This window comes from Panthera leo, chromosome A1, assembly GCF_018350215.1.
Source record: "Panthera leo isolate Ple1 chromosome A1, P.leo_Ple1_pat1.1, whole genome shotgun sequence".
Classification (NCBI taxonomy): Eukaryota; Metazoa; Chordata; class Mammalia; order Carnivora; family Felidae; genus Panthera; species Panthera leo.
In genome coordinates, this window is record NC_056679.1 from 143,340,008 (window position 1) to 143,367,898 (window position 27,891).

At 34.0% G+C, this 27,891-nt stretch overlaps 1 protein-coding gene across 2 annotated transcripts in view; it reads left to right on the forward strand.

The window, feature by feature from the left end:
- TENT2 (terminal nucleotidyltransferase 2) overlaps positions 1-27,891 on the forward strand; it is a 71,411-nt gene that overhangs the window by 23,251 nt on the left and 20,269 nt on the right. Inside the window, exons 6-12 of one of the 2 annotated variants that reach the window (XM_042942083.1) lie at positions 3,007-3,121; positions 3,212-3,303; positions 5,343-5,421; positions 7,143-7,212; positions 15,020-15,096; positions 15,474-15,602; positions 20,414-20,457. In XM_042942083.1, coding sequence (XP_042798017.1) covers positions 3,007-3,121; positions 3,212-3,303; positions 5,343-5,421; positions 7,143-7,212; positions 15,020-15,096; positions 15,474-15,602; positions 20,414-20,457 — 606 coding nt within the window. The remainder of the gene's footprint in view (positions 1-3,006; positions 3,122-3,211; positions 3,304-5,342; positions 5,422-7,142; positions 7,213-15,019; positions 15,097-15,473; positions 15,603-20,413; positions 20,458-27,891) is intronic. The other variant, XM_042942092.1, reaches the window with a different exon arrangement.

Sequence of the window (27,891 nt, forward strand, 5' to 3'; positions counted from 1 at the left end):
TTTAGTGGCATTCTGGCCTCTATCTATTAGATACCAGTGATGAACCAATGGCACCTCTCTTCCCCCCAGTTATGGTAACTAAAAATGTTGCTAGGCATTGTCAAATGTCCCTGTGGAGTCAGAATCATCGTAATGCTACACTGTCTTTTCTTTGCATCTAATGGCTCTTTACTGTTTATTTTAGATTTCTCCTCCTTCCAGTTTCTTGCTTTGTTTTAGAAAGGAGCTTTCACTTTTTTTTTTTTTTTTTTTTTTGAGATTTCTGATATTTCTTTGATCCTCTTACATTTATCTGTGGACTCTTGCATATAGCCTGTGAAACTCTCCCCCAGTTTTGATTGCTGTTCCACTCGGAATTGGATTCCTTAATTTGAGGAAGGGAGCAGGAAGTAGTACCTATGGGCAGTTTGATTTCTGGATGGTCTGGCTTTGGGACTGTCCAAATTTTTTTTTTCCTTTTTTTCTTCGTATTTCTGATACCATGTAGGTCTTGGTACTATTGGTATTTGGTCCCCTCTGCTCATATTTTGGGGTCCATGAGTAATACATAGTCATTGTATTGTATTTGTTCACCATGTTTTATTTTGATTTGGTTTGGTTTGATCTGTTTATTTAATTCTCCTAGTTGTTTTATCTTTTTGGAGGGAAGGTTATTAAAAGTATTAAAATATTAATGTTAAGGATGTTAATATTATCAAAGTGATATTAAAAAATTGTCTCTTTCATCACCAAGTTGCCCAGACTGCCTGTCTTCTTAAAATGTGTAAACATGATAAAAGGAAATGTTTATTCACTCTTTTCTCAGTCTACTTAAAAATTTTTTTTTTAATTAAAAAACTTATTTCTAGTTGAAGGATAGGTGATATTATATTAATTTTAGGTGTACAACATAGTGATTTGACAATTGTATATATTAGGAAATGCTCACCACAATAAGTATAATTACTGTCACCATACACAATTATTGTAATACTACTGACAATATTTCCTGTGCTGTACCTTTCATTTCTGTAACTTGTTTATTTTGTAACTGAAAGTTTGTACCTCTTTTTTTATTAAATGTTGTATCTTAATGTTTATTTTTGAGAGAGAGAGAGTGCATGTGTGTGTGTGTGTGTGTGTGTGTGTGTGTGTCTGTGTATGTGTGTGTCTGTGTGTGTGAGCAGGGGAGGGGCAGAGAGAGAGGGAGCCACACAATCCAAAGTAGGCTCCAGGTTCTGAGCTGTCAGCACAGAGCCTGGTGCAGGGCTGAAACCCACAAACCGTGAAATTATGACCTGAGCCGAAGTTGGACGCTTAACCTGAGCCACCCAGGCACCCCTGAAACTTTGTACCTCTTAATCCCCTTCACTTATTTTGCCTATTCCCTCACCTTCTCCTTCTGACAACTACCATTTTGTTCTCTGTATATTTGAATCTATTTCCTTTTTTTGTTTTGTTCATTTTAAGAAAACATTTTAAATGATGGATGGACTTGTGCCTGGACTCTGAGGAAGGCCTAGAGAAGGAGAGGCTGAAAATGCAAGAGAAAGATGAAAAACAGATGGAAATATTTGTGCTCTGGAGTGACCAGAGGGCTTGGATACCAAAGTATTGGTAGAGGGATGAACTTTGAATAGGGGAAGAGAACAGTTTGTCTGACAGAAGAGGGAAGGAGATGAGATTTTATTTTATTTAGATATGTTAGTTTGCAAAAGGTTGCAGTTAGGAAACTGAGGAATGTCACATCTGGTATTTTCAATTTGCATAGTAAACTTTATGTAAAGTTATTTGCTAAAGAAAATGAAGTAAGTATAGGGGACTTGAGGAAAGTAGTAAAGATTTAAAATGGTGATGGTGTAAAATGAGAGCAAAATCTAACCAGAGGCATGGGTGTCTTAGTGATGGTAAGGACCAACCCTGGGCTAGACCTTAAAATATAAATTTGAAAGATGCCAATTTTGTGATTTAAATATTTTTTTCAGCTTCATTTTAGCAACCGAGATGTAAGAGCTTAGAAGGTGGCTGTTTGTTTAGACCTAAGATTAGCATTTTGCAGGACAGGAGTCAGAGCTTCACACGGGAATAATGTTAAGGCATGATAAAAGAGTGGTTCAAGGGATTCACTCTGGGGTATAGACTGGGTAGGGAAGGAAATCACACCATTCAGGTGTTGATGAGCTCGGAGAAAAGGAAGGATTCAGTGGAATCCAGGTCTATTAAATTTCAGAGCTAGAGAAATTCTGTTTTATTGTAAAGACCATGTTATGGCTGTGGGATTGTAAAGCTGGGAAAAAATGTTGGAGTAAGAAAGTTCAGAAATGGTGGGAGTATGTTGTGATACGTAGCGCATTGTAGATGAGGAAATTACCTGTGATGATGGCAAGAGTTGGGTTGAAGGGGGAAGTGTGAATCAAATAGGTAGATAAACAAGAGGATCTAACTGTAGATGGTAACAAAAAGGGTTCAGGCCAGTATTGTAAGAATGGGGAATAAGGGTGGTTTGCATGAAAAAAGACAACCAGGGGCTTCGAAAGTTTGTTAGTGTTTGTTATTGGTGGTATAAATATCAGGGGTTGGGCAAAACTTGTTTTTTAAAGGGACAGACAGTAAATGTCTTATACTTTGCCACTCACATGTTTCTGTTGCGTATTTTTATTTATCTGTTTGTTTATATAACCGTTTAAAAATGTAAAAACCATTCTTTGCTCATGTGCCTTCCCAAAACAGGCTGCAACCAAAGATTATAGTTTGCTGTCCCATGGATTATATTCTTTAAGAATTATCTGTGACCAGTTGTACTTTTTTGTGATTAACCAATGATACTTTACTTGGGAAAAGTTTGTAACTATTTTATTTACTAAGTAACTATCATTACTTGAGTGACAGTAGTTTTGGAAAGTGTAAGGAGATTATATGTATTCATTTTAAAGATACCGTTGGTAGTGTTGTTTTACACTTCTTAGTATGGTAATTACGTTTACGTTTCTGAACAAAATTTTTACTTTTTGTTGTGGTGGATTCAAGTTGAGTCAGCAGATACTGGAGTTATTTGAAGCATGTCAGCAGCAAGTAAGTGATTTAAAGAAGAAAGAACTGTGTCGAACACAGCTGCAGAGAGAAATTCAGCTCTTATTTCCACGTATGTTTTCCTATTTTGCATGCCCTTTACATATATATGTTCCTATTTAAAATTTTAAATAATACTTTATAATCTGTTCTATTTCTCTAGAAAGCAGACTTTTTTTGGTTGGGTCCTCTTTAAATGGATTTGGTACTCGGAGCAGTGACGGTGATTTATGCCTAGTTGTTAAAGAGGAACCAGTAAGTAATGAAACATTTATTTCAAAAGTTAAATTTCATATAAAAATCATTGAAGAAAAAAACTTGTTTTTTGTTAATTTTTTTTTAATGTTTATTTATTTTTGAGACAGAGAGAGACACAGCGTGAATGGGGGGGGGGGGGCAGAGAGAGAGGGAGACACAGAATTGGAAGCAGGCTCCAGGCTCTGAGCCATCAGCCCAGAGCCCGACGCGGGGCTTGAACTCGTGGACCGCGAGATCGTGACCTGAGCTGAAGTCGGACACTTAACCGACTGAGCCACCCAGGCGCCCCGAAAAAAACTTGTTTTAATTAGTTCTTTGGATTTGTTGTTCATATTAATTCAGGAAAACCCAGGAAATGCTTCTTTCTCTTTTAAGGCATATGCACATGCACACATAAGCATAACGGGGATTTTAGCATTAATTTATTTTTAAGTTGTTAAAGTGAGATGGCTTCACTGTGTTTTTAAAGAACTCTACCTCTGTTTGCTTGGATTGGATATGTTGCCAAGATGCAACAGACATGAAGAGAATGTGTCAGTATTATCTTGATATAGTAAAACCTTGGATTGTGAGTAACTTGTTCTGCGAGTGTTCTGCAAGATGAACAAACATTTATTTAAAAAAAAATTATTTTAATGTTTATTTATTTTTGAGATAGAGACACAGCATGAGTGGAGGAGGGTAGAGAGAGAGAGGGAGACGCAGAATCCAAAGCGGGCTCCAGACTCAGCTGTCAGTACAGAGCCCGACGCAAGGCTCAAACTCACGAGCTGTGAGATCATGACCTGAGCTGAAGTCGGACGCTTAACCGACTGAACCACCCAGGTGCCCAGATGAACAAACATTTCTAATAAATTTTAACTTGATTAACTAGTGAGGTCTTGCAATACTTGTAGTACGTGACACCAAATGTCACGTGATCACAAATGAGCCAGTGGTTCTTGAAATTCGCTTTGACATACAAGTGCTTTGGATTACAAGCATGTTTTTAGAATGAATTATGTTTGCAAACCAAAGTTTTACTGTATTTCCTTTCCATTTAAATTATCAATGATTCTTCTTTTAATCTTTTCTCCCCCTTGAAAATGCTACGGGGTTTGGAGTTCTTATTTTGGGAATACACAAAGGGATTTCATTGACATTTAAAATATTTTTTAAATATTTTGGCTTGTTTCTTTTTATTTTTGTTTAGCAACCAAATTTTGTTATTTAGTATTATGTTTGTTTGAATTTCCTGTTAACTGATACTCTTGTGTGTCCTTAATACAACAGTAATCGGTGTTCACTAAGCTGACTTGAGGCAGTCTCTTTAATATGCCGAAGTCTCTTCTGAATTACCCAAGATTAATTTCAGTATAATTTTAATGTGCTTTATTATATTCTGCCTCTTTAAAAATACAAAAATACCTACTGAATGGTAATATATATTTTTATTTTATTATTTCACTAATAAAATTGGCTTATAATTACTGCAAATCAGAAAGAGATTTATTCCAGGAAAGAAACTCTGACACTTTTCTATGCTTTGCAATCATATAAAGGAAAAAAAAAACCTCAGAAATAATAAACATAGTGAAGAATACTAGAGTTTTAATTAAATCTCTCATGCAGTTAGACTCTTTTCAGCCACATCACACCAATCCTCCATCTGGTTCATATGTTTGTGTTGTGTTGTCAGAACTTGTCCTTAAAGCAGCTCACAATGTAGATAGGGAAATAAAACATGTTACAGAAAGTTAAAATTCTGTTTGTTTTTCTAGGAGAGGATTACTTTATGTGCATTTTTACTAAAGTAAGAAAATGACATAAGAATTTTGATATTTTTTAAATTTTGCTTTAAGTTTATAATTAGGAATTGATTTAGGAATGTTGATGTGAAAGCATAAAAGTTGACATTTTCTATAACATAATTTAGTGTATATTGAAAAGTAACTTGAAAGAAAAGTATGCTTTTTCTCTTTGTTGAGAAACATTAAGAAAATAAAACATTGAATTTAGAAAGATAGTGAAAAAACACTTTATTTTTAACTTTTCAGTGTTTTTTTCAGGTCAATCAGAAGACTGAAGCACGGCATATACTCACCTTAGTCCATAAACACTTCTGTACCAGACTTTGTAAGTCTCATATGCCTCAAGTTCGTATGTCATCTGACATAACTATTTAATATGTCTTAATATGTCTCTTACTTTGTTTTCTGATAAGAATTGTTTATTTTCTGGTCAGGATAGACATAATGTGGATCCTTTTTTCCCAAATGAATTTTTTTTAACTTGATTAAAAAGAGAACAATTCTTTATTGAGATAATCCCACTACATGCACTGGGGAATTCAAATGTATATAAGCTTCATTTCTTTTTCTCAAAAGATTATAGGCTGTTAGGGAAGCTACAGCATTAAATGAATAGCTGTAGTGTATAGTATCTGTGAAAAGCCAAGAAAGTGATACAGATAAAGTCTTATGGGTATTCATGTGAGGGAGTGAGAATTTCATCTGTTTCGCAGTGACATGCAATTTGTGACATCACATTTTAAAAATATCACTGAACATGAAGCCCAAGTGAATTATTCCAACAGAAAGCAAATTATTGACTTCGGCCACTGTATTATAAGATTTTATTCTTTGAATAACCTAGCTAAGCACATTTAATCCACGTGTGTTAAGCCGTCATAATTTATTTTAAACTTCCACAGAATATCGTAGATTGTTGAAGTCACACTCGCCACGTGATGTTGGAAAGAGATGTGTTCATTTATTCAGCCAGATAGTACTTATGTGTCAGGCTTTGAACTGGCAAATTCAAAGTCAAGTGACCTGTTACTGCCCATGAGCAAGTTATATCTGTTGTTGGGTAGAAATCAAGTGATTTATTTTAGTGGACTTAAGTTTTCACATCTGTAAAATAAAGGAGTAATTCATACCTTAAGTAGATTTTTAATAGCTATTATTAACGCCAAATACTAAAAATGGAGGGAACCTTAGAGATCATTTAATTCAAAGGTATTTTTGGTTGTTATTTTTCATAGTTAAGGAGAATGGTGATTAGTGGATTCAGTAATTTGCCTGAGGAGTGTAGTTTGTTTTTTGGTGTCAAAACCTGCACCTGGAACTTGAAACTTTTAATTCTTATTTTTCATTAAGCCTCATTGAATTCCTGCCTACAAATTCTTTTTGAAGCTTGACATATTTTATGATTTTGGTGGTAAAAGCATTATAACGGGAAAATTTTTTAATTCTGGTATTATGTTTTTCTTTATAACATTAGGAAACCGCTCCTTTGGGAAGAGTTGGCAGTTTCTTTTTTACATATTTCTGTATTTTCCTAATTTTCTATAATGAACATGTATTATTTTCAAAAAATATTTTTGTGCTTAATGGAGTAAAAAATATGTATACATGTATTCTTCCTCTTAGGGATCATATTTATTTAAATGTATCACTATCCCATGTATCTATCATGTTGCAGGCATTTCCACATTTGAGACTCTTTGTAAATATGATATTTATGGCTGCTGTAAGATTCTGCCTTATGCTATCACAGAAATGAGCTATGCTCCTGCCAGCCTAGATATTTTTCCTGCTTATAATGCTCTGATGAATTTCTTTATAAGTATTATTAGATATTAGACCACACTTCTGAATTTTAATATAAAGCCCTCTAAATGGTATTGGAATTTTCAGTCTTAGAAGAATTTGATAATGTCCTTTCTTTGCGATCTTAAAAGACTGTGTTTTCATAAACTGTTGTAGCTTAGTAAGAAACCATTTTTTAAAAATATACATTGGAACACTATGAATTTGAGAAATGTTTACAGATATTCATATTTTGTCCTTCAGCTGGCTACATAGAGAGACCTCAGTTGATTCGAGCAAAAGTGCCAATTGTGAAGTTCAGGGATAAAGTCAGGTAAGTAATTATTGAATTTTCCTTTTTCAGTCATTTTAGATCATTTTTACATATTCTTTTGATGTAGATAGTTAAGTGTATGCTACAGCATAATAGCTTATCTTCATCAGTTTTTAAAACTTTCTTGATTTGTCTTGGAGATGATTTTTTAGAATAGTCTGAGCAATTCTTTATGCTTAACTGTGCTTAGTTATTTTGCTTGGTATTTCGAGTGTTTAAAACTATCCATTTTAAAGAATATATATATTTACATTTCACATTTTTAAATTTTGCCTTTTGGAAATGTAATATACTCTTTAGAACATATCTTAATTGATGAGATTTGATGTATGTTTATATCAAGGGAGTTGTTATAAATATAATTATATCTATCTGTACACTCTACCAGCCTGGGTTCTGAATTTCTTATGGGCATTGGGATTGGAATCTTTTATACAGTATCTGAATATAAAATGTAAATAGGTGTTGACTGTTCTATTGGTTAAAAAAAATTTGTTGTTCCCTAAAAAAGAGATAAGATTGTGATAAATTAGGTTTTCTAGCCCAGTTTTATAAAATACTGAAATGGTTTACATAAATGTAAGTGAAAAGTGTAAATATATATACATAAGTGATCCTTATTATTCATGGATTCTTTATTTATGAATTTGCCGACATGATGATATTTATTTTGTAACCCCCCCAAATTAATATTTCTAGCACTTTCATAGTCATTTGTAGACATTTGCAAAGTGGAGAAGATTCTGAATCATTGAGATTAAATAATGTGACATTCTGCCTTCCTGTTTCTTCTCTTATGTATAAACAATTATTCTTTGCAGAGTCCATTTCCATGTTTTTTGTATTTTGTTGCTTTATATAGGTGACTTTGCTCTTTTAAATGGCCCCCAAGCATAGTGCTGAGTTACTATCTATTGTTTCTGTGTACAAAGCTGTGATGTGCCTCATGGAGAAAAAACTTGTATTTGATATGCTTTGTTCATGCATAAGTTACAGTGTGCTTGGCCATGAGTTCATTATCAGTGAATGGGGTGTCTTTAAATGGAAACACATAAAACAAAGTTATGTAGGGGCGCCTGGGTGGCTCAGTCGGTTAAGTGTCTGAGTTCAGCTCAGGCCATGATCTCGTGGTTTGTGAATTTGAGTCCTGCGTTGGGCTCTGTGCTGACAGCTCAGAGCCTGGAGCCTGCTTCGGATTCTGTCTCTCTCTCTCTCTCTCTCTCTCTCTCTCTCTCTCTCTGTCCCTCCCCAGCTCGTGCTCTGTCTCTCTCTGTCTGTCAAAAATAAATAAACATTAAAAAAATATTAAAAAAGCAAACAAAACAAAGTTATGTATTAATCAATTGATGAAAATGTTTTGACTGAAAGCTTGTGGGAACCTAACCCTTTGTTTCCACTGTTTTCATTGACTTTATAGAAAATAAATACTGCAAATGATTAGAATTGACTAAATATATATGTTTTAAACAAATCCTTAGATATATGCCTGGTTCAAACCTTCTCCTCCACTCATTTAAATATCTGTCCAATCTATAAGTATTTGAATTTTTTTCAAATAACTAATGGTAGTTTTCTTTTTAAAAAAAAATTTTTTTTGATGTTTATTTATTTTTGAAGGAGAGAGAGACAGAGTGTGAGTCGGGGAGGGGCAGAGAGAGGGAGACACAGAATCTGAAGGAGGCTCCAGGGTCAGCTGTCAACACTGAGCCCGACGACACGTGGCTCAAACTCAGAGACCGCGAGATCATGATTTCTGCTGAAGTCAGACACTTAACCGACTGAGCCACCCAGGCGCCCCAATGGTAGAGTTTTCTAAAACACTTTATGGGAGATAAACTAAACACAAATAAAATTATTAGCTTATTGTAATTATTTTTTAAAATACATGGTTGTGGGCCCCCTGGGTGGCTCAGTCCATTAAGCATCTGACTCTTGATTTTAGCTCAAGATGATCTCACCGTTCATGAGTTTGAGCCCTGCATTGGGCTCTGTGCTAACAGTGAGAAGCCTGCTTTGGATTCTTTCCCTCTCCCTCTCTGTCCCTCCCCCACTCGTACCCCTACCCCCTCTCTCAAAACAAATAAATAAACAACAAAAAAAAAGTAAAACCCACGGTTGTATTTTTTTTTTATGTTTAAAATTTTAATTACAGTGTTTTTAACATTCGGTTATATTACTTTCAGGTATACAATATAGTGATTCAACAATTCTATACATTACTCAGTGCTCATCATAATAAGTATAGTCTTTAATCCCCATCACCTATTTCAGTCATCCCCCTACCTATCTCCTCTCTGGTAACCATCTGTTTGTTCTCTATAGTTAAGAGTCTGTTTTTTGGTTTATCTCTCTTTTTTTTTTTCTCTTTGTTTATTTATATATTTTTTAATTCCACATTAGTGAAATCATACGGTATTTGTCTTTCTCTGACTGACTTAATTCACTTAGCATTATACTCTAGCGCTATCCATGTTGTTGCAAATGGTAAGATTTCATTCATTTTTATGGAAGAATAATAGTCCACTTGTGTGTGTGTGTGTGCATGTTTATATATATCACATCTTTCTCCATTGATGGACATTTATTTGTGTATCTTTGTCTTTGATGGATATTTGGGCTGCTTCCATAACTTGCCTATTGTAAATAATGCTGCAGTTATCATAGAGGTGCATATTTCCTTTCAAATTAGTGTTTTTGTGTGATTTGGGTAAATACGCAGTAGTGCAATGACTGGATTATATGTTAATCCTATTTTTATTTTTTGAAGAATGTTTATACTGTTTTCCACAGTGACTACACTAGTTTGCATTCCTACTAGCAGGACACAAGAGGTTTTTTTTTCCTCCACATCCTTGCCAACACTTATTATTTCTTGTTTTTTATTTTAGCCGTTCTGACTGGTGTGGTTTTGATTTGCATTTCCCTGAAGATGAGTGATACTGAGCATCTTTGTCTACACATGTAGAAAAATGTTGCTATGCCAAATTTCTGAGAAATTACTGCCTGTGCTCTCTTCTAGGATTTTTATGGTTTCAGGTCTCACGTTTAGGTCTTTAATCCATTTTGAGTTTATTTTTGTATATGGTGTAAAAAAGAGGTCCAGTTTCATTCTTTTGCATGTAGCTGCTCAGTTTTCCCACTACCATTTGTTGAAGAGACTGTCTTTATTTCGTCGCATATTCTTGCCTCTTTTGTTGAAGTTCAGTTGACCATATAATCCTGGGTTTGTTTCTGGGCACTCAGTCCTATTCCATTGATGTATGTGTGTATTTTGTGCCAGTACCATACTGTATTGGTAACTACAGCTTCGTAGTGTAACTTGCAATCTGGAATTATGATACCTCCAGCTTTGTTTTTCTTTTTTGAGAATGTTTTGGCTATTTGAGGTCTTTTGTAGTTTTATACAGATTTTAGGATTATTTTTTCTAGTTCTGTGAAAAATGCTGTTGTTTTTGTTTTGTTTTGTTTTTTAGTTTATTTTGACAGAGAGAGAGAGAGAGGGAGAGAATCCCAAGCAGCCTCCATGCTTCCAATGCAGAGCTTGACTCAATCCCACAAACCGTGAGATCATGACCTGAGCTGAAATCAAGAGTTGGACAGTCAGCCGACTGAGCCACCCAGGCACCCCACTGATTATACTTCGATAGGGATTTCATTAAATCTGTAGATAGATTGTTTTGGGTAGTGTGAACATTTTAAAAATATTTGTTCTTCTAGTCCATGAGCATGGAATGTCTTTACATTTGTCTGTGTTGTCTTCAATTTCTCTCATCATGTTTTATAGTTTTTAGAGTACAGGTTTTTGAACTCTTTGGTTAAGTTTATTCCTAAGCATTTTTTCTTTTTGGTGCCATTGTAAATGTGATTGCTTTTTAAATTTCTTCCTATTGCTTCATTATTAGTGAATAGAAATACAGTGGATTTCTGTATATTGATTTCGTATCCTGCAACCTTACTGAATTCATTTATCAGTTCCAGTAGTTTTTTGATGGAGTCTTTAGTGTTTTCTCTATATAGTATCATGTCATCTACATAAAAATAATGAAAGTTTTACTTTTTCCTTACCAATTTGGATGCCTCTTATTCCTTTTTCTTGTATGACTGGTGTAGCTTTGGCTTCCTATACTATGTTGAATAAAAGTGGTGAGAGTGGGGGCGCCTGGGTGGCTCAGTTGGTTAAACGTTCGACTTTGGCTCAGGTCATGATCTTGTGGCTCGTGAGTTCAAGCCTTGTGTTGGGCTCTGTGCTGACACGTCAGAGCCTGGAGTCTGCTTTGGATTCTGTGTCTCCCTTTCTTTCTGCCCCTCCCCTGCTTGTGCTCTGTCTCTCTCAATCTCAAAAATAAATAATAAAACATTAAAAAAAAAAGGTGGTGAGAGTGGACATCCTTGTTTTGTTCCTGATCTTAGGGGGAAAGCTCTCAGTTTTTCACCTTTGAGTATGATATTAGCTGTGGATATTTCATATATGACCTTAATTACGGTGAGGTATGTTCACTCCAAACCTACTTCGTTGAGGGATTTATCATGCATGTTGTACTTTGTCAAATGCTTTTTCTGCACTTTTATTTTATTTTATTTTATTTTATTTTATTTTATTTTATTTTATTTTAGAGAGTGAGAGAGCACAAGGTGGGGAGAGGAGCAGAGGGAGGGAGAGGGGGAGAGAGAGGGAGAGGGAAGGGGAGAGAATTTTAAACAGGCTCTGTTCAGCACAGAGCCCAATGTGGGGCTTGATCCCATGATCCTGGGATCATGAACTGAACTGAAATCAAGAGTCGGATGCTCAGCCGAGTCACTAGGCACCCCCTTTTCTGCATCTATTGAAATGATCATATGGCTTTTATTCTTAATGTTACGGATGTGATATATCATGTTGATTGATACGCAAATATTGGACCCCACCCTTGCATCCCAGGAATAAATCTCGCTTGATCCGTGGTGAATGATTTTTTTTTAATGTATTACTGGATTCAGCTTGCTAATGTTTTGTTGAGGATTTTTACATCTATGTTCATCAGAGATACTGGCCTATAGTTCTCTTTTTTGTAGTGTCTTTATCTGGTTTTACTATGAGGGTACAATGCAAGTCTCATAGAATGAATTTGGAAGCCTTCCCTCTCTTCTGTTTTTTGGAATAGTTTGAGGAAAATAGTTATTAACTCTTCTTTGAGTGTTCGGTAGAATTTGCCTGTGAAGCCTTCTGGTACTGGACTTTACTTGTTGGGAGTTTTTTCATTACTGATTCAATTTCATTGCTTGTAATGGGTCTGTTCAAATTTTCTATTTCTTCTTGATTCAATTTTGAGAGGTTATATGTTTCTGGGAATTTATCCATTTCTTTTAGGTTTTCCAGTTTGTTGGCATATAATTTTTCATAATATTCTCATACAATCCTTTGTAATATTTCTATGGTGTTGTTGTTATTTCTCTTCTTTCATTTGGTGATTTTGTTTATTTGAATACTCTCTGTTTCTCCCTCTTTTTTTTCTTTTTTTGGATGACACTAGCTAACGGTTCATCACTTTTGTTGATCTTTTAAAAGAACCAGCTCCTGGTTTCACTGATCTGTTCTGTACTTTTTTTAGTTTTTGTTTCGTTTATTACTGTTCTAATCTATATTATTTCCTTTCTTCTATTGGTTTTGGGTTTTGTTTGTTCTTCTTTTTGTAACTCTTTTATGTATAAAGTTAGGTTGTTTGAGATTTTTCTTCTTGAGGTAAATCCATGTTGCTCTAAACTTTGCCCTTGCAACCACTTTTGCTGCTTCCCAAAGATTTTTGGTCATTGTGTTTTCATTTTCATTTGTTTCTGTATTTTTTTGATTTCCTCTTTGATTTCTTGGTTGATCCATTCATTGTTTTAGTAGCATGTTGTTTAACTTACATGTATTTGTGCTATTTCCACATTTTTTCTTGTGGTTAATTTCTGGCTTCATAGCATTATGGTCAGAAATGATGCATGGAATGACTTCCATCTTTTTAAATTTGTCAAGACTTGTTTTGTGGCCTACTGTGTGATCTCTTCCGGAGAATGTTCCATGTGTACTTGAAACGAATGTGTATTCTGGTATTTTAGGATGGAATGTTCTGAATATATCTGTTAAATCCATCTGGTCCAAATGTGTCAGTCAAAGCCACTGTTTCCTTGTTGATTTTCTATTTGAATGATCTGTCCATTGACGTAAGTGGGGTGTTAAAGTCCTCTACTTTTATTGTATTACTATTGATTATTTCCTTTATGTTTGTTATTAACTGCTTTAAATATTTGGGTGCTCCTGTGTTGGGCGCATTTTTTTTTTCCTATTTAAGATTATACAAACTTTTTTTCATTGTTAAATGTTCTTTATAAACGCCATTTTATATTTCTTCTCTATACAGACCATTAAAAAAATGGCTTCTAATATCCAAAGATAACCAATGGTAACATTTTGGTGTAAAACTTTCAGTCCCTCTTCTATGCATGTGAATGCATAAGAGTTTTTAAAATTAAAATTGAGATTATACTTTTTTACCTGACCATATATCATGGATATTTGCTTATATCAGTGAATTTTTTCTGGCTTGATTTTTAATGGCTTTACAGTAGTTTTTCATTCAATGAATATATTGTGATTAACTTAGTTATTCCCCTGTTAGAATAAGCATTTTGTACATTAAATTTTTTCCATATAAAGGATTAGTTTAATATTTCCAGAAGTAAAATCTGAAGCAAATACTGTGGATATTTTTAAAGCGCTGAATCATATTTTTGGAAAAGTTTTTAACTGCAAACTGGTTGTTGCCTGTTTCTTCCTCTCTGTTGAGGTATATAGAGGAAATGCACAGTGGTTTTAGTGTTAGCCTTGCACAGATGCAGTTAGAGAATGTAACTCTCTTGCTGCCATAAGTTTCCCAAAGGCAAATATATATATATATATATCTGAAGTGCTGATACTACTATCCATTTTTGTCAATATGCATGGTTAATTGAAAGATTATAAGATTTCCTTTCCCTAAAAAAGGAAATCTGCATTGGTAAATTTCAAATTTTATAATTAAAAGTTTATAAAAAGGAATTTTGTTAAGTTTTTATATTAGGCAGTCTTTTCATAGAAAAACTCAGTGTGCAGAAGTTGTTGGACCTAATAGTATATTTACATTAATCCTTTCTTTTATTTTGAGTTTTGCCATTCTTTGTAGATCCCTTCATTATTGCCCTATTTTTTAAATTGTGAATTGCACCATATCTTTGCTTTCAAAGACGTATCCCTATTGTCCTTCCAGATTATCAGTAGCTCACTTTGGTATAATATAATTTATATGTTATTTATATCTTATCCTTTTTGGAGGGAATATAATGTATAGACTACTTTTATTTTTTTTTCACCTGTTCTTTATTTGGCTTTTTATTCCTATTGTTTTAAAGCAAATAATGCTTTACTTCCAAATTAGTTGAGAATATATAACTCAGTGAAATAACTTGACCAGAAATGTTTTTGGTCATATAATTTTGTTTACCTGGAATGGATTGCAAAATTTTATAATTTGTTTTATTAAGGATAATTAAAGCCTTAGAAGTACATTATGGATCTTACAACTGTTATCCTGTTTAGTATTTTTAATATACAGTAAATCATATTAAAATGATATACTGACTATATCTTTATTCTTATTGCTAAGTTAGTGTCTCATTTTAAAGTATTTGGTCTTTGGGATCATGCTATTTTTACATCATAGGGTAGATGAATATTAACTTAGTTATTAGGGAGTTAGTTTAATTTGTTCAAAAACACTTGAGGTAAAGTATTTTTCTCTGTTTTTAATAGTTGTGTGGAATTCGACTTGAATGTAAACAATATTGTTGGAATAAGAAACACATTCCTCCTCAGAACTTACGCATACCGTAAGTTTTTTGTTTATTTCCAAATAATTATAGCTTCTCTCTTTATCCTTTATTCCTTTTTAAATATGTTTATAATAAACACTGACATCTTTTTAATTATTTTAATGTGTAGTGTCTCATTTTATTATATGTATACTATGTTGTACACTAAAATTTATATGCTACCAGAGTTACAGGTCAATAAAATGAATTTTAGTAATTGGTAATTTTTAAAAGGTGACTAAGATACCTTGTAAAAGTAAGACACATTTATGGTGAACACAATGTTTAATACACAGGGAGGAAATGCTTTTTCTTTTGGAGTTGGGAAATGATACAAACTTACAGAGAAACCGTAATATTTTCTTACCATTTTTAAGTTTTCATTTTACTTTCAGTTGAAAATCGAGTTCGTCCGTTAGTACTGGTGATTAAGAAGTGGGCAAGTCACCATGAGATAAATGATGCCAGTCGTGGTACTTTAAGCAGCTATAGTCTTGTATTGATGGTTTTGCACTATTTACAAAGTAAGTATTATGGGTTTTTCCCAATTTTTAAAATGGAAACACAGTTAAACTTCATTATGGTGTCTTTTCTGTTGACACTGTCTTCAAACAGTATTGTTTTAAAAAGTTCTTTCTAAGGCCCATATAGCCATATTTTTCTAATTTGTTGCTTTGAACAAATGTTTTAGAAATGTTATTCCCCAGAAAACATTATAAGGAAGTTTCGCTGTGTTTTGTTTTGTTTTTTGACAGTTTTTTCATATTACTCTTTTGTATTCAAAGAACTTTTACCGCTATATTGTGGATCCATTATCTTGAGGCACATGCATGTTCAGAAGCCCTATAAAAATAAGCTCAAGCACCATTCATCATGTTTTTTATTTTTCACTTGAGACAGGAATTAAAGGATTTTCTTTTTGGATAAAGAAGTTTTTATTCCTTGTGAGTTGGCATGGAGTTTGGGTGAAAGAAATAATAGAAGATTGGAAATAATCTAAGTTTTTAAGAATAGAGGAATGATTGAATTAATTATAATATTTTCAGCTGCTAAGAATATGTTTTTAGGGTATTTAATGGTAAAAGAAAATATCCGTGATATGGTATCATATACAACATGGTATCAATTTTATTTTAAAAATTGTATTTGTATTTGAGTTTGTGTATGTATTCATATGTATATAAATATTGAAAAGTTATGTGCCAGAAATACATCAGGGGTTATTTAGATTTTGTCAAATGTACATTTTAAATTACAACTAAAACTAAAAAGTGAATAGACACTAGTTGTGATTTAGAAATGAGATTTGACTACAGTATTGAACATGTATGAACAGCTATAATATGTGCTCTTTCTCTCCATTTTTGTGGGTTACTTTAGATACTTTACTTTGCCTTCTTTAGAAAAATGGACTTTTATCACACATGTACTGAGGCAGTTTGGTAAGCAAGTTGAAAGTTCAGAAATTTTTTACCACTGTTCAAAAATCATGTTAAAATTCTGTTTACATTTTGTTAAACCTATTTTGTTTTTGACAAAGTCCTCTTCACTAAGATGATTTGTAATTAATGGCACTATCATCACTGTTTCTAGGTCTTTGTTAAAGTACATCCACTCTGCACAGCTAAAGTATAACTGTATTGAGGTGCCTGGGTGGCTCAGCTGGTTGAGCCTGTGACTCTTGATTTCAGCTCAGGTCATGATCCCAGGGTCGTGGGATTGAGCCCCGGATCGGGCTCCGCACTAAGTGTGGAACCTGCTTAAGATTCTCTCCTCTCCTCTTCTCTCTCTCTCTCTCTCTCTGACTCTCTGACTCTCTGACTCTCTTACTCTCTTACTCTCACTTGCTCTCTCTCCCTCTGCCCATCTTCCCCTCTCACACACTCTCTCTCTAAAATAATAATAAAAGTAAAAGCGTAACTGTTATTTGGCAAATTTTGGCTACTTCTCACTAGAAGAAATTAGATTGAAATAAGTAGCCGTGTTGAAATTAGATTGAAATAAATAGCTGCTTTTTTGGCAAACAGGAGTCTGCGAAGTGTATTGAGCAGTTCCAGTCGTGCCACAGTGAACTAGTGTTTGTAATTTTGGCCAGTTTATTCCACCTTTCTGGCCTTAATATTCTTATCTGTAACAGGGATAATTGGATTGGATGGACTTTTAGGTTTCATTTAACTTCTTAAAGGCTTTTTTAATATCTTTTCTGCCATGAGTAGAGAAAGGAAATTTGTCTTCTGTATATGGAAAAGTTGAAAAGATTAAAGTATTTCCTAGAATGAATTTCAATAGTTAGTAATTGACTACATATGCTTGAAAGGTGACTGATGAAAGTGTGAAGGGAAAAAGCCAATGAGAAGAGATTTTAATGGCCATCTAAGATTAATAATAATAATTAATAAAAAGGCAAAAGTATTACCTGGTTAGAAATAATAATTTGAATGAATATTCATAGAATGTTTACCATGTTTTCAGGTACAAAACTGTTTCAGGCATTCTAAAATTGCTCTTGAATTTTTGGGACACCTGGGTGGCTCAGTTAGTTGAGTGTTTGACTTTTGATTTTGGCTCAGGTCATGATCCTGGGGTCATGGGATTGAGCTGCATGTCTAGCTGTGCGCTGAGAATGGAGCCTACTTGGGATTCTCTCTCCTCCCCTGTTCCTCTTAGATTGCACGCACTCTCTCTTTCAAAAACAAAATTGTCCTTGAATTTTCAAAATTGTTGTTTATTGTTGAAGATCTCTTTTTTTTAGTTGAATTTTTGATGAATCAGAATGGAATGTTTCCATGTTTAAATTTGTGGAGGCCTGACCAGAAAGCTCTCATCTGAAATGTAGGCAAAGTAAAATCTTACAGAGTAGCTGTTCTGAAGGTGTTATCTATTGATCAGATACTGTAATAGTAAGGTGTTTTGTGTTTTTTTTTTTCTTTTGAGAGAGAAATTTAAAAGATTGAAGTCCAAAATTTTGAAGTAAAAATAGCTGTTACAGCTAGATCCTTCCTGAATGTATGTTGCTTTTTTCCCCCCAAATGTTTAGTTTTGAGAGAGAGAACGAGCGAACGAGTGAGAGGGGGACGGGTAGAGAGAGAGGGGACAGAGGATGTGAAGCAGGCTCTGCACTGACAGCAGATATAGCCCAATATGGGGCTTGAACTGATGAACTGTGAGATCACGACCTGAGCTGAAGTCAGATGCTTAACCAACTGAGCCACCCAGGTGCCCCTGAATATATGTTGCTTTGAGTGAAATAAACATTTGAAAAACTATTCAAGACTTTGACGTTACTATCAGGATAGTGTTAACTGCCACGGTACGCCAATTGCTCTGCAATGTGTTGACCTTAAAAAACAAAAGAGCTAGGTTTTTGTTTGTTTGTTTGTTTTTTTGCCAGTACAGTGAGTTTATTCTGGAATAGAGGAATCGCAATTCAGAACAAGCAAACTGTAGTGAACCAACCATTGGCAAGTCCGGAGAATGGAGGTTGAGGGGCTTGCCTTTATGGAGGAAGGGGAGGAAGCTGGAAGGGGCTGTTTTGCTGAATTCTCATTGCCTGGGCTGTTGCTGAGCAAGGAAGAATTCTTTCTTCCTTCTACTAGAGTATGTAAAGGAAGCTTCTTCCTATTGGGGAATGCAAAGTATACTTCTTATGGAGAATGGTGGCAGTGTGTGAGAGCACCCCTTTCAGGGCTTCCTGACTCCACTTTTCTTTTACTTATTTTCACAAATGACTAGCTTTAAGGTTGTTAGACAAGGGATTTACTGAGTGATATCCCTGCTCCCCAAAACTTTCAAATTGCTTAGTTCTCAGGGTGCTTTGTCTATTGAAAGACCCTAACCAGTGATTACTGTTTGTTTTTCTCTTCCAACATTCTGGTTATGATTCTAGAATGAAATAATTTTTTTTCTAAATGTTTATAACCTTTCTTCACTGTTTTTTAAATTATAATTTTAATTTACTAGGGGTATTCAGTGAGAAGGGAATTCAGGTTTTTAATTAAGTAAACTAATTTCTAGTAAGATTTACCAATTTGACTTCTATATTACAGCAAAATTGTTAGAAAGTCATTAAAAACTATTACATGAATATAAAGACGTTTAGAATTAAAGTAACTGGGGCTTGAGTTTATTTGTAGGATCTTCTAGAATTTTGAGCATTTGAATGCCTCTGGGAAAAAATATTTTTTCTTCCTAAGAGTGATTCCAGTAAGTAATGAGTTTTTCCCCTCAGTCACACACTGTGAACATTCCAGACTATCATGGAATTTTATTTTATTCCGATTTCAACTTGGGAATGGAGCATGATACAGAAGAGATATTTAAATATTATGTGATAGAAACTTATACATTTATAATCATAGTTGGAGATCACGTAAGTTGGTAATAATAGTTGATTATTTAGATATTAATGTATTCCAGAAGTTATATAAAAAGGTTTTTGCTAAACTGCAAATTAAAAATAATGATTGTTACTGAGTTTACTTAATTATATATATTGTGTTTCTAATTCTTAAATACACAGTTTGTTTTATGGTATTATATTTGGTCTTTAATCTTAAATCTTGAAAACACATTACTTGTATCTTATAGTCAAGATATTGTATTTTGCAGGTTGGATTTTGGTAAAGATACTGGAGAATGAAGAATGACAAAAAATAAAGTAACATATAAAGATAATGATTCCTTTGTATGAAATTTTAATTTTTTATGGCAAAGTGGCATATTTATATTTATATTTCTAAACTTTATATTTCTGATTTATATTTCTAAACTTTGCTCAAGCCTCCTTTTTAAAAATTAGTGAAGTTGAAGATTTTTTTTTTCAGTTTTTTTAATAGATCGATCTCCTGAAACTATCTCAGTTTTGGTATTACTGTTTATTAGAAGAAATTAAACATAAAGGGACAATTATGATATAGCTATTATTCTTTCATGATACAGTATCATTGGACTTTACTTAAAAAAATTTTTTTGATAGCTACATCCATCTTAACAATGTTCATTCAGTATATGTAGAACAATCCTTGTCTTGCTTATTTTGTGTGTGTGTCTGATGTTGGACCAAATGATGTGTGTCCATTGATGACTTGTTTTTCTAAAAATGCAAGGAACATTTGTTTACCTAGAAATATACATAGTTTATTAACCTGAAGTTATCAACTTAGATATATTTTGAATTTAAATTTCTAGGGATCAGAGTTAATTCACAAAATATATGGAAACTGTTGAATTCTAGCAGAAACCCTTATAGTCTCATACCTGGGGTGTAGCTGACAAATTATTGCTTTGTGAAATGAATTATGTGAATCACAGAAGCTTTAAACTTTTTTTTTTATAGCCCTACCTGAACCCATCCTTCCATCCATCCAAAAAATTTACCCAGTAAGTGTTTCTTATAAATTATTCTAATACATATTATGACAAATATATGTGGAACTATTATATGCAGTATTAATGTGAATGTAAAAGGTGTAATAGTTACCTTCTAAGTATATAATAACATTTTCTATATAGGCTGAGGCGTTGGCCACTAGCACATTAAAAATATTCCGTATACTTTTTCAGAAGACTGTCATATTTTATTTGGTTATTGGCAGTGTGGTCATTTTTCTTAATGGTGGAATTATTTGCATGATGCTCATGATTATCACTAAAAGGAATTAAATATATTCAATTGGTCAAGGCCTATTTAGACTCATTCCAGTTTTCTTCGTGCTATTTTAAAATAGTTTTATAGTATTTCTTTACTCAGAAGTCTTTTAGCCCAATCTACATATACTTTGAAAGCAGGGGAAAAATTAAGTTGAACAATTGGATAATCATTGTATCTTTCACTTGATTTTACCAACTAATACACCAAAAGGAGTAACACTGATACTTACACTCCTTGAGTGCATAATATTAAGAATCCTTCTGAAGTTAATTGGAAACATGAAAGTGGTGAAGGGTGCCTACTAGAAAAAGTTTGGTATATACTCAGTTTGAATTTAGAGAAACCTAGGTAATGTACATAACTCACAATCTATATACTTTTGTTTCTTTTCCAGTTTTTTGTGTTCCTTTTTTCCAGAATTCTGTTTCCTTGTTTTATAGTCCTACCATTTCTGTTTTCCTCCATAATCATCCTTATTCCTGGTTGTATTTGGAAATAATATTTAAACTATCTGTTTAGAATGTTTAATCAGCCTTCTGAAACCATGTAATTTTTACCTGTTTAGTTTAATGAAGTTACAAAAAGCTGTTTTCTAAAATTACTAAATAGGCAAATTGAAAAAGATCTAGCTTGAGTGGATCAGGTTTCAAAGGACTTGCTTATTTTATATGTATCATAGAAAATACAAGTCCTTGATGTGGAATCTAAATTAAATATAACTTAACCTTTGATAATTGAGAAGAACTGATGTTCTTGTTTTTGAACATGTTATTATCGTAATGCACACATGCAAGGTGCTGGATAATGAAAGGTTCACTGTAATCGAGATTGCTGTGGTGAGGACTTCCCAGCTTGTGGTGGATCATCTGGTAAAGACACCGTTATAAGAATCGTTTGGAATCTGGGTATCTTATCTTCCTCATTTTGAAAACTAATTTCTGGTATTATAAAGAGCTACTATAATGTGTTTCAGTTATTGCTAGGGATCACTATGCTTTCATAAACATTGTGAAAATGAAAGCATCAGAAAGTATAGAAATAAAAGTAACTTGAACTTTTGGGTCTTATCCTTGAATGGTTTTCTCCCTCCATAAAATATTGATTATTTAGCTTATGCTGAAAGGTCAGAAATAATGACTGGGTGTTCACTGTTTCATTTTATTGTCCCAGCTTTATTGTTAAGACCTAGGTTTCCGTGTAGAAAGAGCTGTGTATATTTTTCAGCATACAAAGCGTCTAATAGTTAAAACTTATCCTTTAAAGAATCTCTTACTGTGTGTGGAACAGATGCTTCTACACAAATCTCACTTAAACTCTGTGCTGCATGAATTCGTTTTACTAAAATAAAATACTAACAAAGTCTCAGTTTAATGCTCTATGCTTGAGAACAGAGCAGAGGTATTGCTTTTATTTTAGGATACCAAGGTTCTTACTAGTATATTCTAGTTTGAAGAACCTTATTTTTACTTCTGTTTCATTTTTCTAATTTTCTAGCTCCCCCCCCCGCCCATGACAGAGTCCCATCTTCTCTTCACTTACACTGTCTCTCACCCTATACTCTACACTCCTGTTGTGCTAATAATCCTATTTCTATACCTGTAACAAGGAAATAGATTTAATACTAGTTCAGTCCCAAAGCCTTAAAAAATACTTGTAGCAAGACCTGCTAGATTTAGGAATGTCTTAATTTGCTTTCAGGTGTGGTTATATTACCATAAATATTTGAAGAATACTATCTTTACTATAAGATTAATGCTTACATGGGTAAGGATATACTATCCACTCTTAACAGGATTTTAAATTTTATCTGAAACCTGTAAGCTAATTGAAGAGTAGAGTGCTTTTCTTGGTGGTCCATCCAATGGAACAAGCAAATCAGCTTATTTCTTACTACTGATAGCTATTATTTATGTAGTATCTATTTTATGTCAGCACTCTATAAATTTTATATACAGTGTCCTTAGTCCTCGACAGGTAAACTTATGTAGTATTTTCCTTGATTCACAGGTGAAGAAACTAAGTCTTAGGAAGATTATATTATTGATCCAAGTTGTATTACAGTCACAAATTATGGACCCAGAAACTGATATTTTTTCTATTATACTGTGCTGAATGAGGAAAGGCAAAATGATAGTAGTGTTCACTAATATATCATTTCATCTAGTTTCTGTTGATTATTACATTTTATTTGTGTATATCTGATTGTCCCTATACAGATATACCTTTCTTTAAGAAAAACATATATGACAAAATTTCAGGTTGAATAAGTAAGTTTGAGAATGACTTAAAACTTTATAGTAACAGAAAAAACACTTTATTTTACAAGGAAACAAGGTTCTTTTAAATTTTGAGCTTCTCTAATATAGTTAAGTAGAATTTAAAAATAGGGTATAAATTTTGAAATAGAATAACATTTGTTCAGTATATTATGCTTTTTTAGTTATTTTCATATTTTCTCCTCAAATTTATGATAATTGTTTTAAAAATTGGTATGGTGTTTCAGTTCAGTTTGGATACTAAATTATGAAAGAAAAGGATGAAAGACTGGCCATATCTTTACCTTCAAAAGCTATATAACATTATTATTACTATTTAATTCTCATTGACTTAAAAAAGGCAACATGAATAGTCAAATAGAAGACAGAATATTTACTATTGAGTTAAAGCAGTGAAGTTGAGAATGTTTAAATATATAAACTCGGGTTAAGCTTATGAAGGGATCTTTAGTTTAATGGAAGTATATTGTGAGATTTACCTAGATTTATGCTAGGTGGAGATTTATGAAGATAACTTATATTTGTTTCTTTCCCTAGTGGCATCTTCATATTCCAGGAAGCCATTTTATAGTTATGAAGTTAGGAATTCTGAGAAATAGAGTTCCCCTGTGTAGTTATGTATTGAAATATATTAAATTTTACATATATACATATGCATACATATGTATACATATAGCAACTTTTTTTTCAGTTTTAAAGTGTGTACAGTATGATGAAGGATTTTAGTTACGTAAAACAGGTTATAAATGAATACCTTTGAAAAGACATATTTAAAAGTTTGGGGGGAAGTTTTTTTTAGTGATAAAAACATTCTTTTAAAGTTGATGTTACTTAAATTTTAAGAGTTATAAGGAAGTTAATTTTGAAATAATACATTATTTCAGGAGGTAACTATACTGCATTATTGCATAAATTGGACAGTTATGGGGTGCCTGGGTCGCTCAGTTGGTTAAGTGTCTTACTCTTGATTTCAGCTCAGGTCATGATCTCAGGATCATGAGATCAAGCTCTGAGTCAGGCTTAGCACTGGGCATGGAGTCTGCTTAAGATTCTCTCTCTTCCTCTCTCTCTCCCACTCCACCTTGTGCTCTAAAAAAAGATAATGTACAGGGGCGCCTCGGTGGCTCAGTCGGTAAGCATCCGACTTCAGCTCAGGTCACGATCTCGCGGTCCGTGAGTTCGAGCCCTGCGTCAGGCTCTGGGCTGATGGCTCAGAGCCTAGAGCCTGCTTCCGATTCTGTGTCTCCCCCTCTCTCTGCCCCTCCCCCGTTCATGCTGTGTCTCTCTCTGTCTCAAAAATAAATGAACATTAAAAAAAAATTTAAAAAAAAGATAATGTACAGTTATAATAATAATGATGCCAAGCTATATAGGCAATACTATACTATACTACATACTATACTAAATATACTAAATACTATATAGGTAATACTATTGCTGCTATGCTTTACATATATTATATCATTTAATCCTTATTACAGTTCTATGAGTACTGTTATTTTCCTTGTGTTATAGATGAAGAAGCTGAACCTTTGGAAAGCTAAGCAATTTAAGTTCATAGAGCTAAGAGAAGGTTTCAAAGCTAATTCTGACTCCAGAGCTCATGCTCTTAACCACTTCATTATAGTGCTTCTACTTTATGATGCTTATGTTGCTTTCAAAATGTTAAACATTTTACTAAAAGCAAATATAATTTAAAGGAAATTTCATGATCAGTCTTTAACATGTATCACCGAATTCATGGTAATCTGCATATAATTAAGAAAGGTTGGTGAGACTTTAATATATCATTTAGCTCTTTTTCTATTTAGGCAGAACTCTGTTTAAGTAGTCTATATCAGTTATCTTTTTCTTTGAGACCTTCCTCAACATTTATATATAGGGTCTAATAATTTATATTGTTAGAATACTATGTAACTTAAATTTCTCTGTTTGCCTGGAGGTAAAAAATAGTCTTCTTTCAATTAAGGCATGTATCTTTTTAAAGAACAGTTAGCAAGTAAAAGTTTAGCTGGTATATTTTATTCTAGAAAGTGCTTAATTGTCTAAATTTCAAACTTTGAAGGTAAGATATTATGGCACAGTCTCAGAAAATGATGGAATTTGGCAAAAGATGTTTTTGCCATTTTGGGGGGAAGCAGTTCTATGGGCAAAGAAAAGTTGAGACTTTTCAGATGTTTTTCAAAGGGTTGCCCATTTAAATTTTTCTAAAATTGGCATTGATTGAAAAGGAAAAAAGGTACAGAAGGTACAGATCTTCAAAAATCTTTAAATATCAATTGGCAAATGTTTGCAGGAATTAAGTCATTACAGAATAAAGATGTCTTCCCTACATTAAAAACAAGCAGCAGGTATCGATAACCCACCTCACCTCCAAATGCGTTTAGAAAGATGTTACATTCTATCAGTTAAATTGTTTTTCCATGGATTTAGGATGTAATTCCTTTGACTTTTCATTGTTCTTTATGTGTTTTCTAATATGTTAAAGTTCTGCCTGCTCATATCCAAGGTAGCATATATTATTTTTAAATACATGTGCAATGGGGCAGCTCCCTTTAAAAAAAATTCTTTGGTGAAATTTTTCTTAAAGCAGAGAATCTTTCCGTAATGTGAATAATTACCAACAATGGGGATTTCTTTTTTTTTTTTTAATTTTTTTTTTCAATATATGAAGTTTATTGTCAAATTGGTTTCCATACAACACCCAGTGCTCATCCCAAAAGGTGCCCTCCTCAATACCCATCACCCACCCTCCCCTCCCTCCCACCCCCCATCAACCCTCAGTTTGTTCTCAGTTCTAAGAGTCTCTTATGCTTTGGCTCTCTCCCACTCTAACCTCCTTTTTTTCTTTTTTCTTTTTCCCTTCCTCTCCCCCATGGGTTTCTGTTAAGTTTCTCAGGATCCACATAAGAGTGAAAACATATGGTATCTGTCTTTCTCTGTATGGCTTATTTCACTAAGCATAACACTCTCCAGTTCCATCCATGTTGCTACAAAGGGCCATATTTCATTCTTTCTCATTGCCACGTAGTACTCCATTGTGTGTATATAAACCACAATTTCTTTATCCGTTCATCAGTTGATGGACATTTAGGCTCTTTCCATAATTTGGCTGTTGTTGAGAGTGCTGCTATAAACATTGGGGTACAAGTGCCCCTATGCATCAGTGCTCCTGTATCCCTTGGGTAAATTCCTAGCAGTGCTACTGCTAGGTCATAGGGTAGGTCTATTTTTAATTTTTTTTTTTTTTAAATTTTTTTTTTAACATTTTTTAATTTATTTTTGAGACAGAGAGAGACAGAGCATGAACGGGGGAGGGGCAGAGAGAGAGGGAGACACAGAATCGGAAGCAGGCTCCAGGCTCTGAGCCGTCAACCCAGAGCCCGACGCGGGGCTCGAACTCACGGACCGCGAGATCGCGACCTGAGCCGAAGTCGGACGCCCAACCGACCGAGCCACCCAGGCGCCCCTATTTTTAATTTTTTGAGGAACCTCCATACTGTTTTCCAGAGTGGCTGCCCCAGTTTGCATTCCCACCAACAGTGCAAGAGGGTTCCCGTTTCTCCACATCCTCTCCAGCATCTATAGTCTCCTGATTTGTTCATTTTGGCCACTCTGACTGGCGTGAGGTGATATCTGAGTGTGGTTTTGATTTGTATTTCCCTGATGAGGAGCGAGGTTGAGCATCTTTTTCATGTGCCTGTTGGCCATCCGGATGTCTTCTTTAGAGAAGTGTCTATTCATGTTTTCTGCCCATTTCTTCACTGGGTTATTTGTTTTTCGGGTGTGGAGTTTGGTGAGCTCTTTATAGATTTGGGATACTAGCCCTTTGTCCGATATGTCATTTGCAAATATCTTTTCCCATTCCATTGGTTGCCTTTTAGTTTTGTTGGTTGTTTCCTTTGCTGTGCAGAAGCTTTTTATCTTCATAAGGTCCCAATAGTTCATGTTTGCTTTTAATTCCCTTGCCTTTGGGGATATGTCAAGTAAGAAATTGCTACGGCTGAGGTCAGAGAGGTCTTTTCCTGCTTTCTCCTCTAGGGTTTTGTTGGTTTCCTGTCTCACTTTCAGGTCCTTTATCCATTTTGAGTTTATTTTTGTGAATGGTGTGAGAAAGTGGTCTAGTTTCAATCTTCTGCATGTTGCTGTCCAGTTCTCCCAGCACCATTTGTTAAAGAGACTGTCTTTTTTCCATTGGATGTTCTTTCCCGCTTTGCCAAAGATGAGTTGGCCATCCGTTTGTGGGTCTAGTTCTGGGGTTTCTATTCTATTCCATTGGTCTATGTGTCTGTTTTTGTGCCAGTACCATGCTGTCTTGATGATGACAGCTTTGTAGTAGAGGCTAAAGTCTGGGATTGTGATGGCTCCTGCTTTGGTCTTCTTCTTCAAAATTACTTTGGCTATTCGGGGCCTTTTGTGGTTCCATATGAATTTTAGGATTGCTAACAATGGGGATTTCTGATGGTTAAATGGAATTTCTGTTTACTTATGGCATCTTTTAGACCCCTTTTTTTTTTTTTTTTTTTTTTTTTTAAGTTTGGATTTCTCCTTCGGTTCTCCTCAAGTATATATGCCATGGCCTTTTTTGTATGTGACCATGGAAAAGAATAACGGAGCTAAGAGGAGACTGGTCAAACTGTTAGTCAAGTCATTCAGCATTTGAGTAGAGTAGGTCTCACAACTCTTCATTGTTAATCACAGTTAATGATCTTTTTATTTAAATTATTGAAAAAAAATAAAAATTTTAAAAGAGATTCAAACAGTTTTAGAATTAAGGTAAGAAAATGACTGTTTTATTTCAGCATCAGTTCATAAATTGAATTCTTAGTGTGCTATGCGCTAGAAATCAAAATTAGTAAAAAGCTTTCTGAGCAGAAGGTATTAACA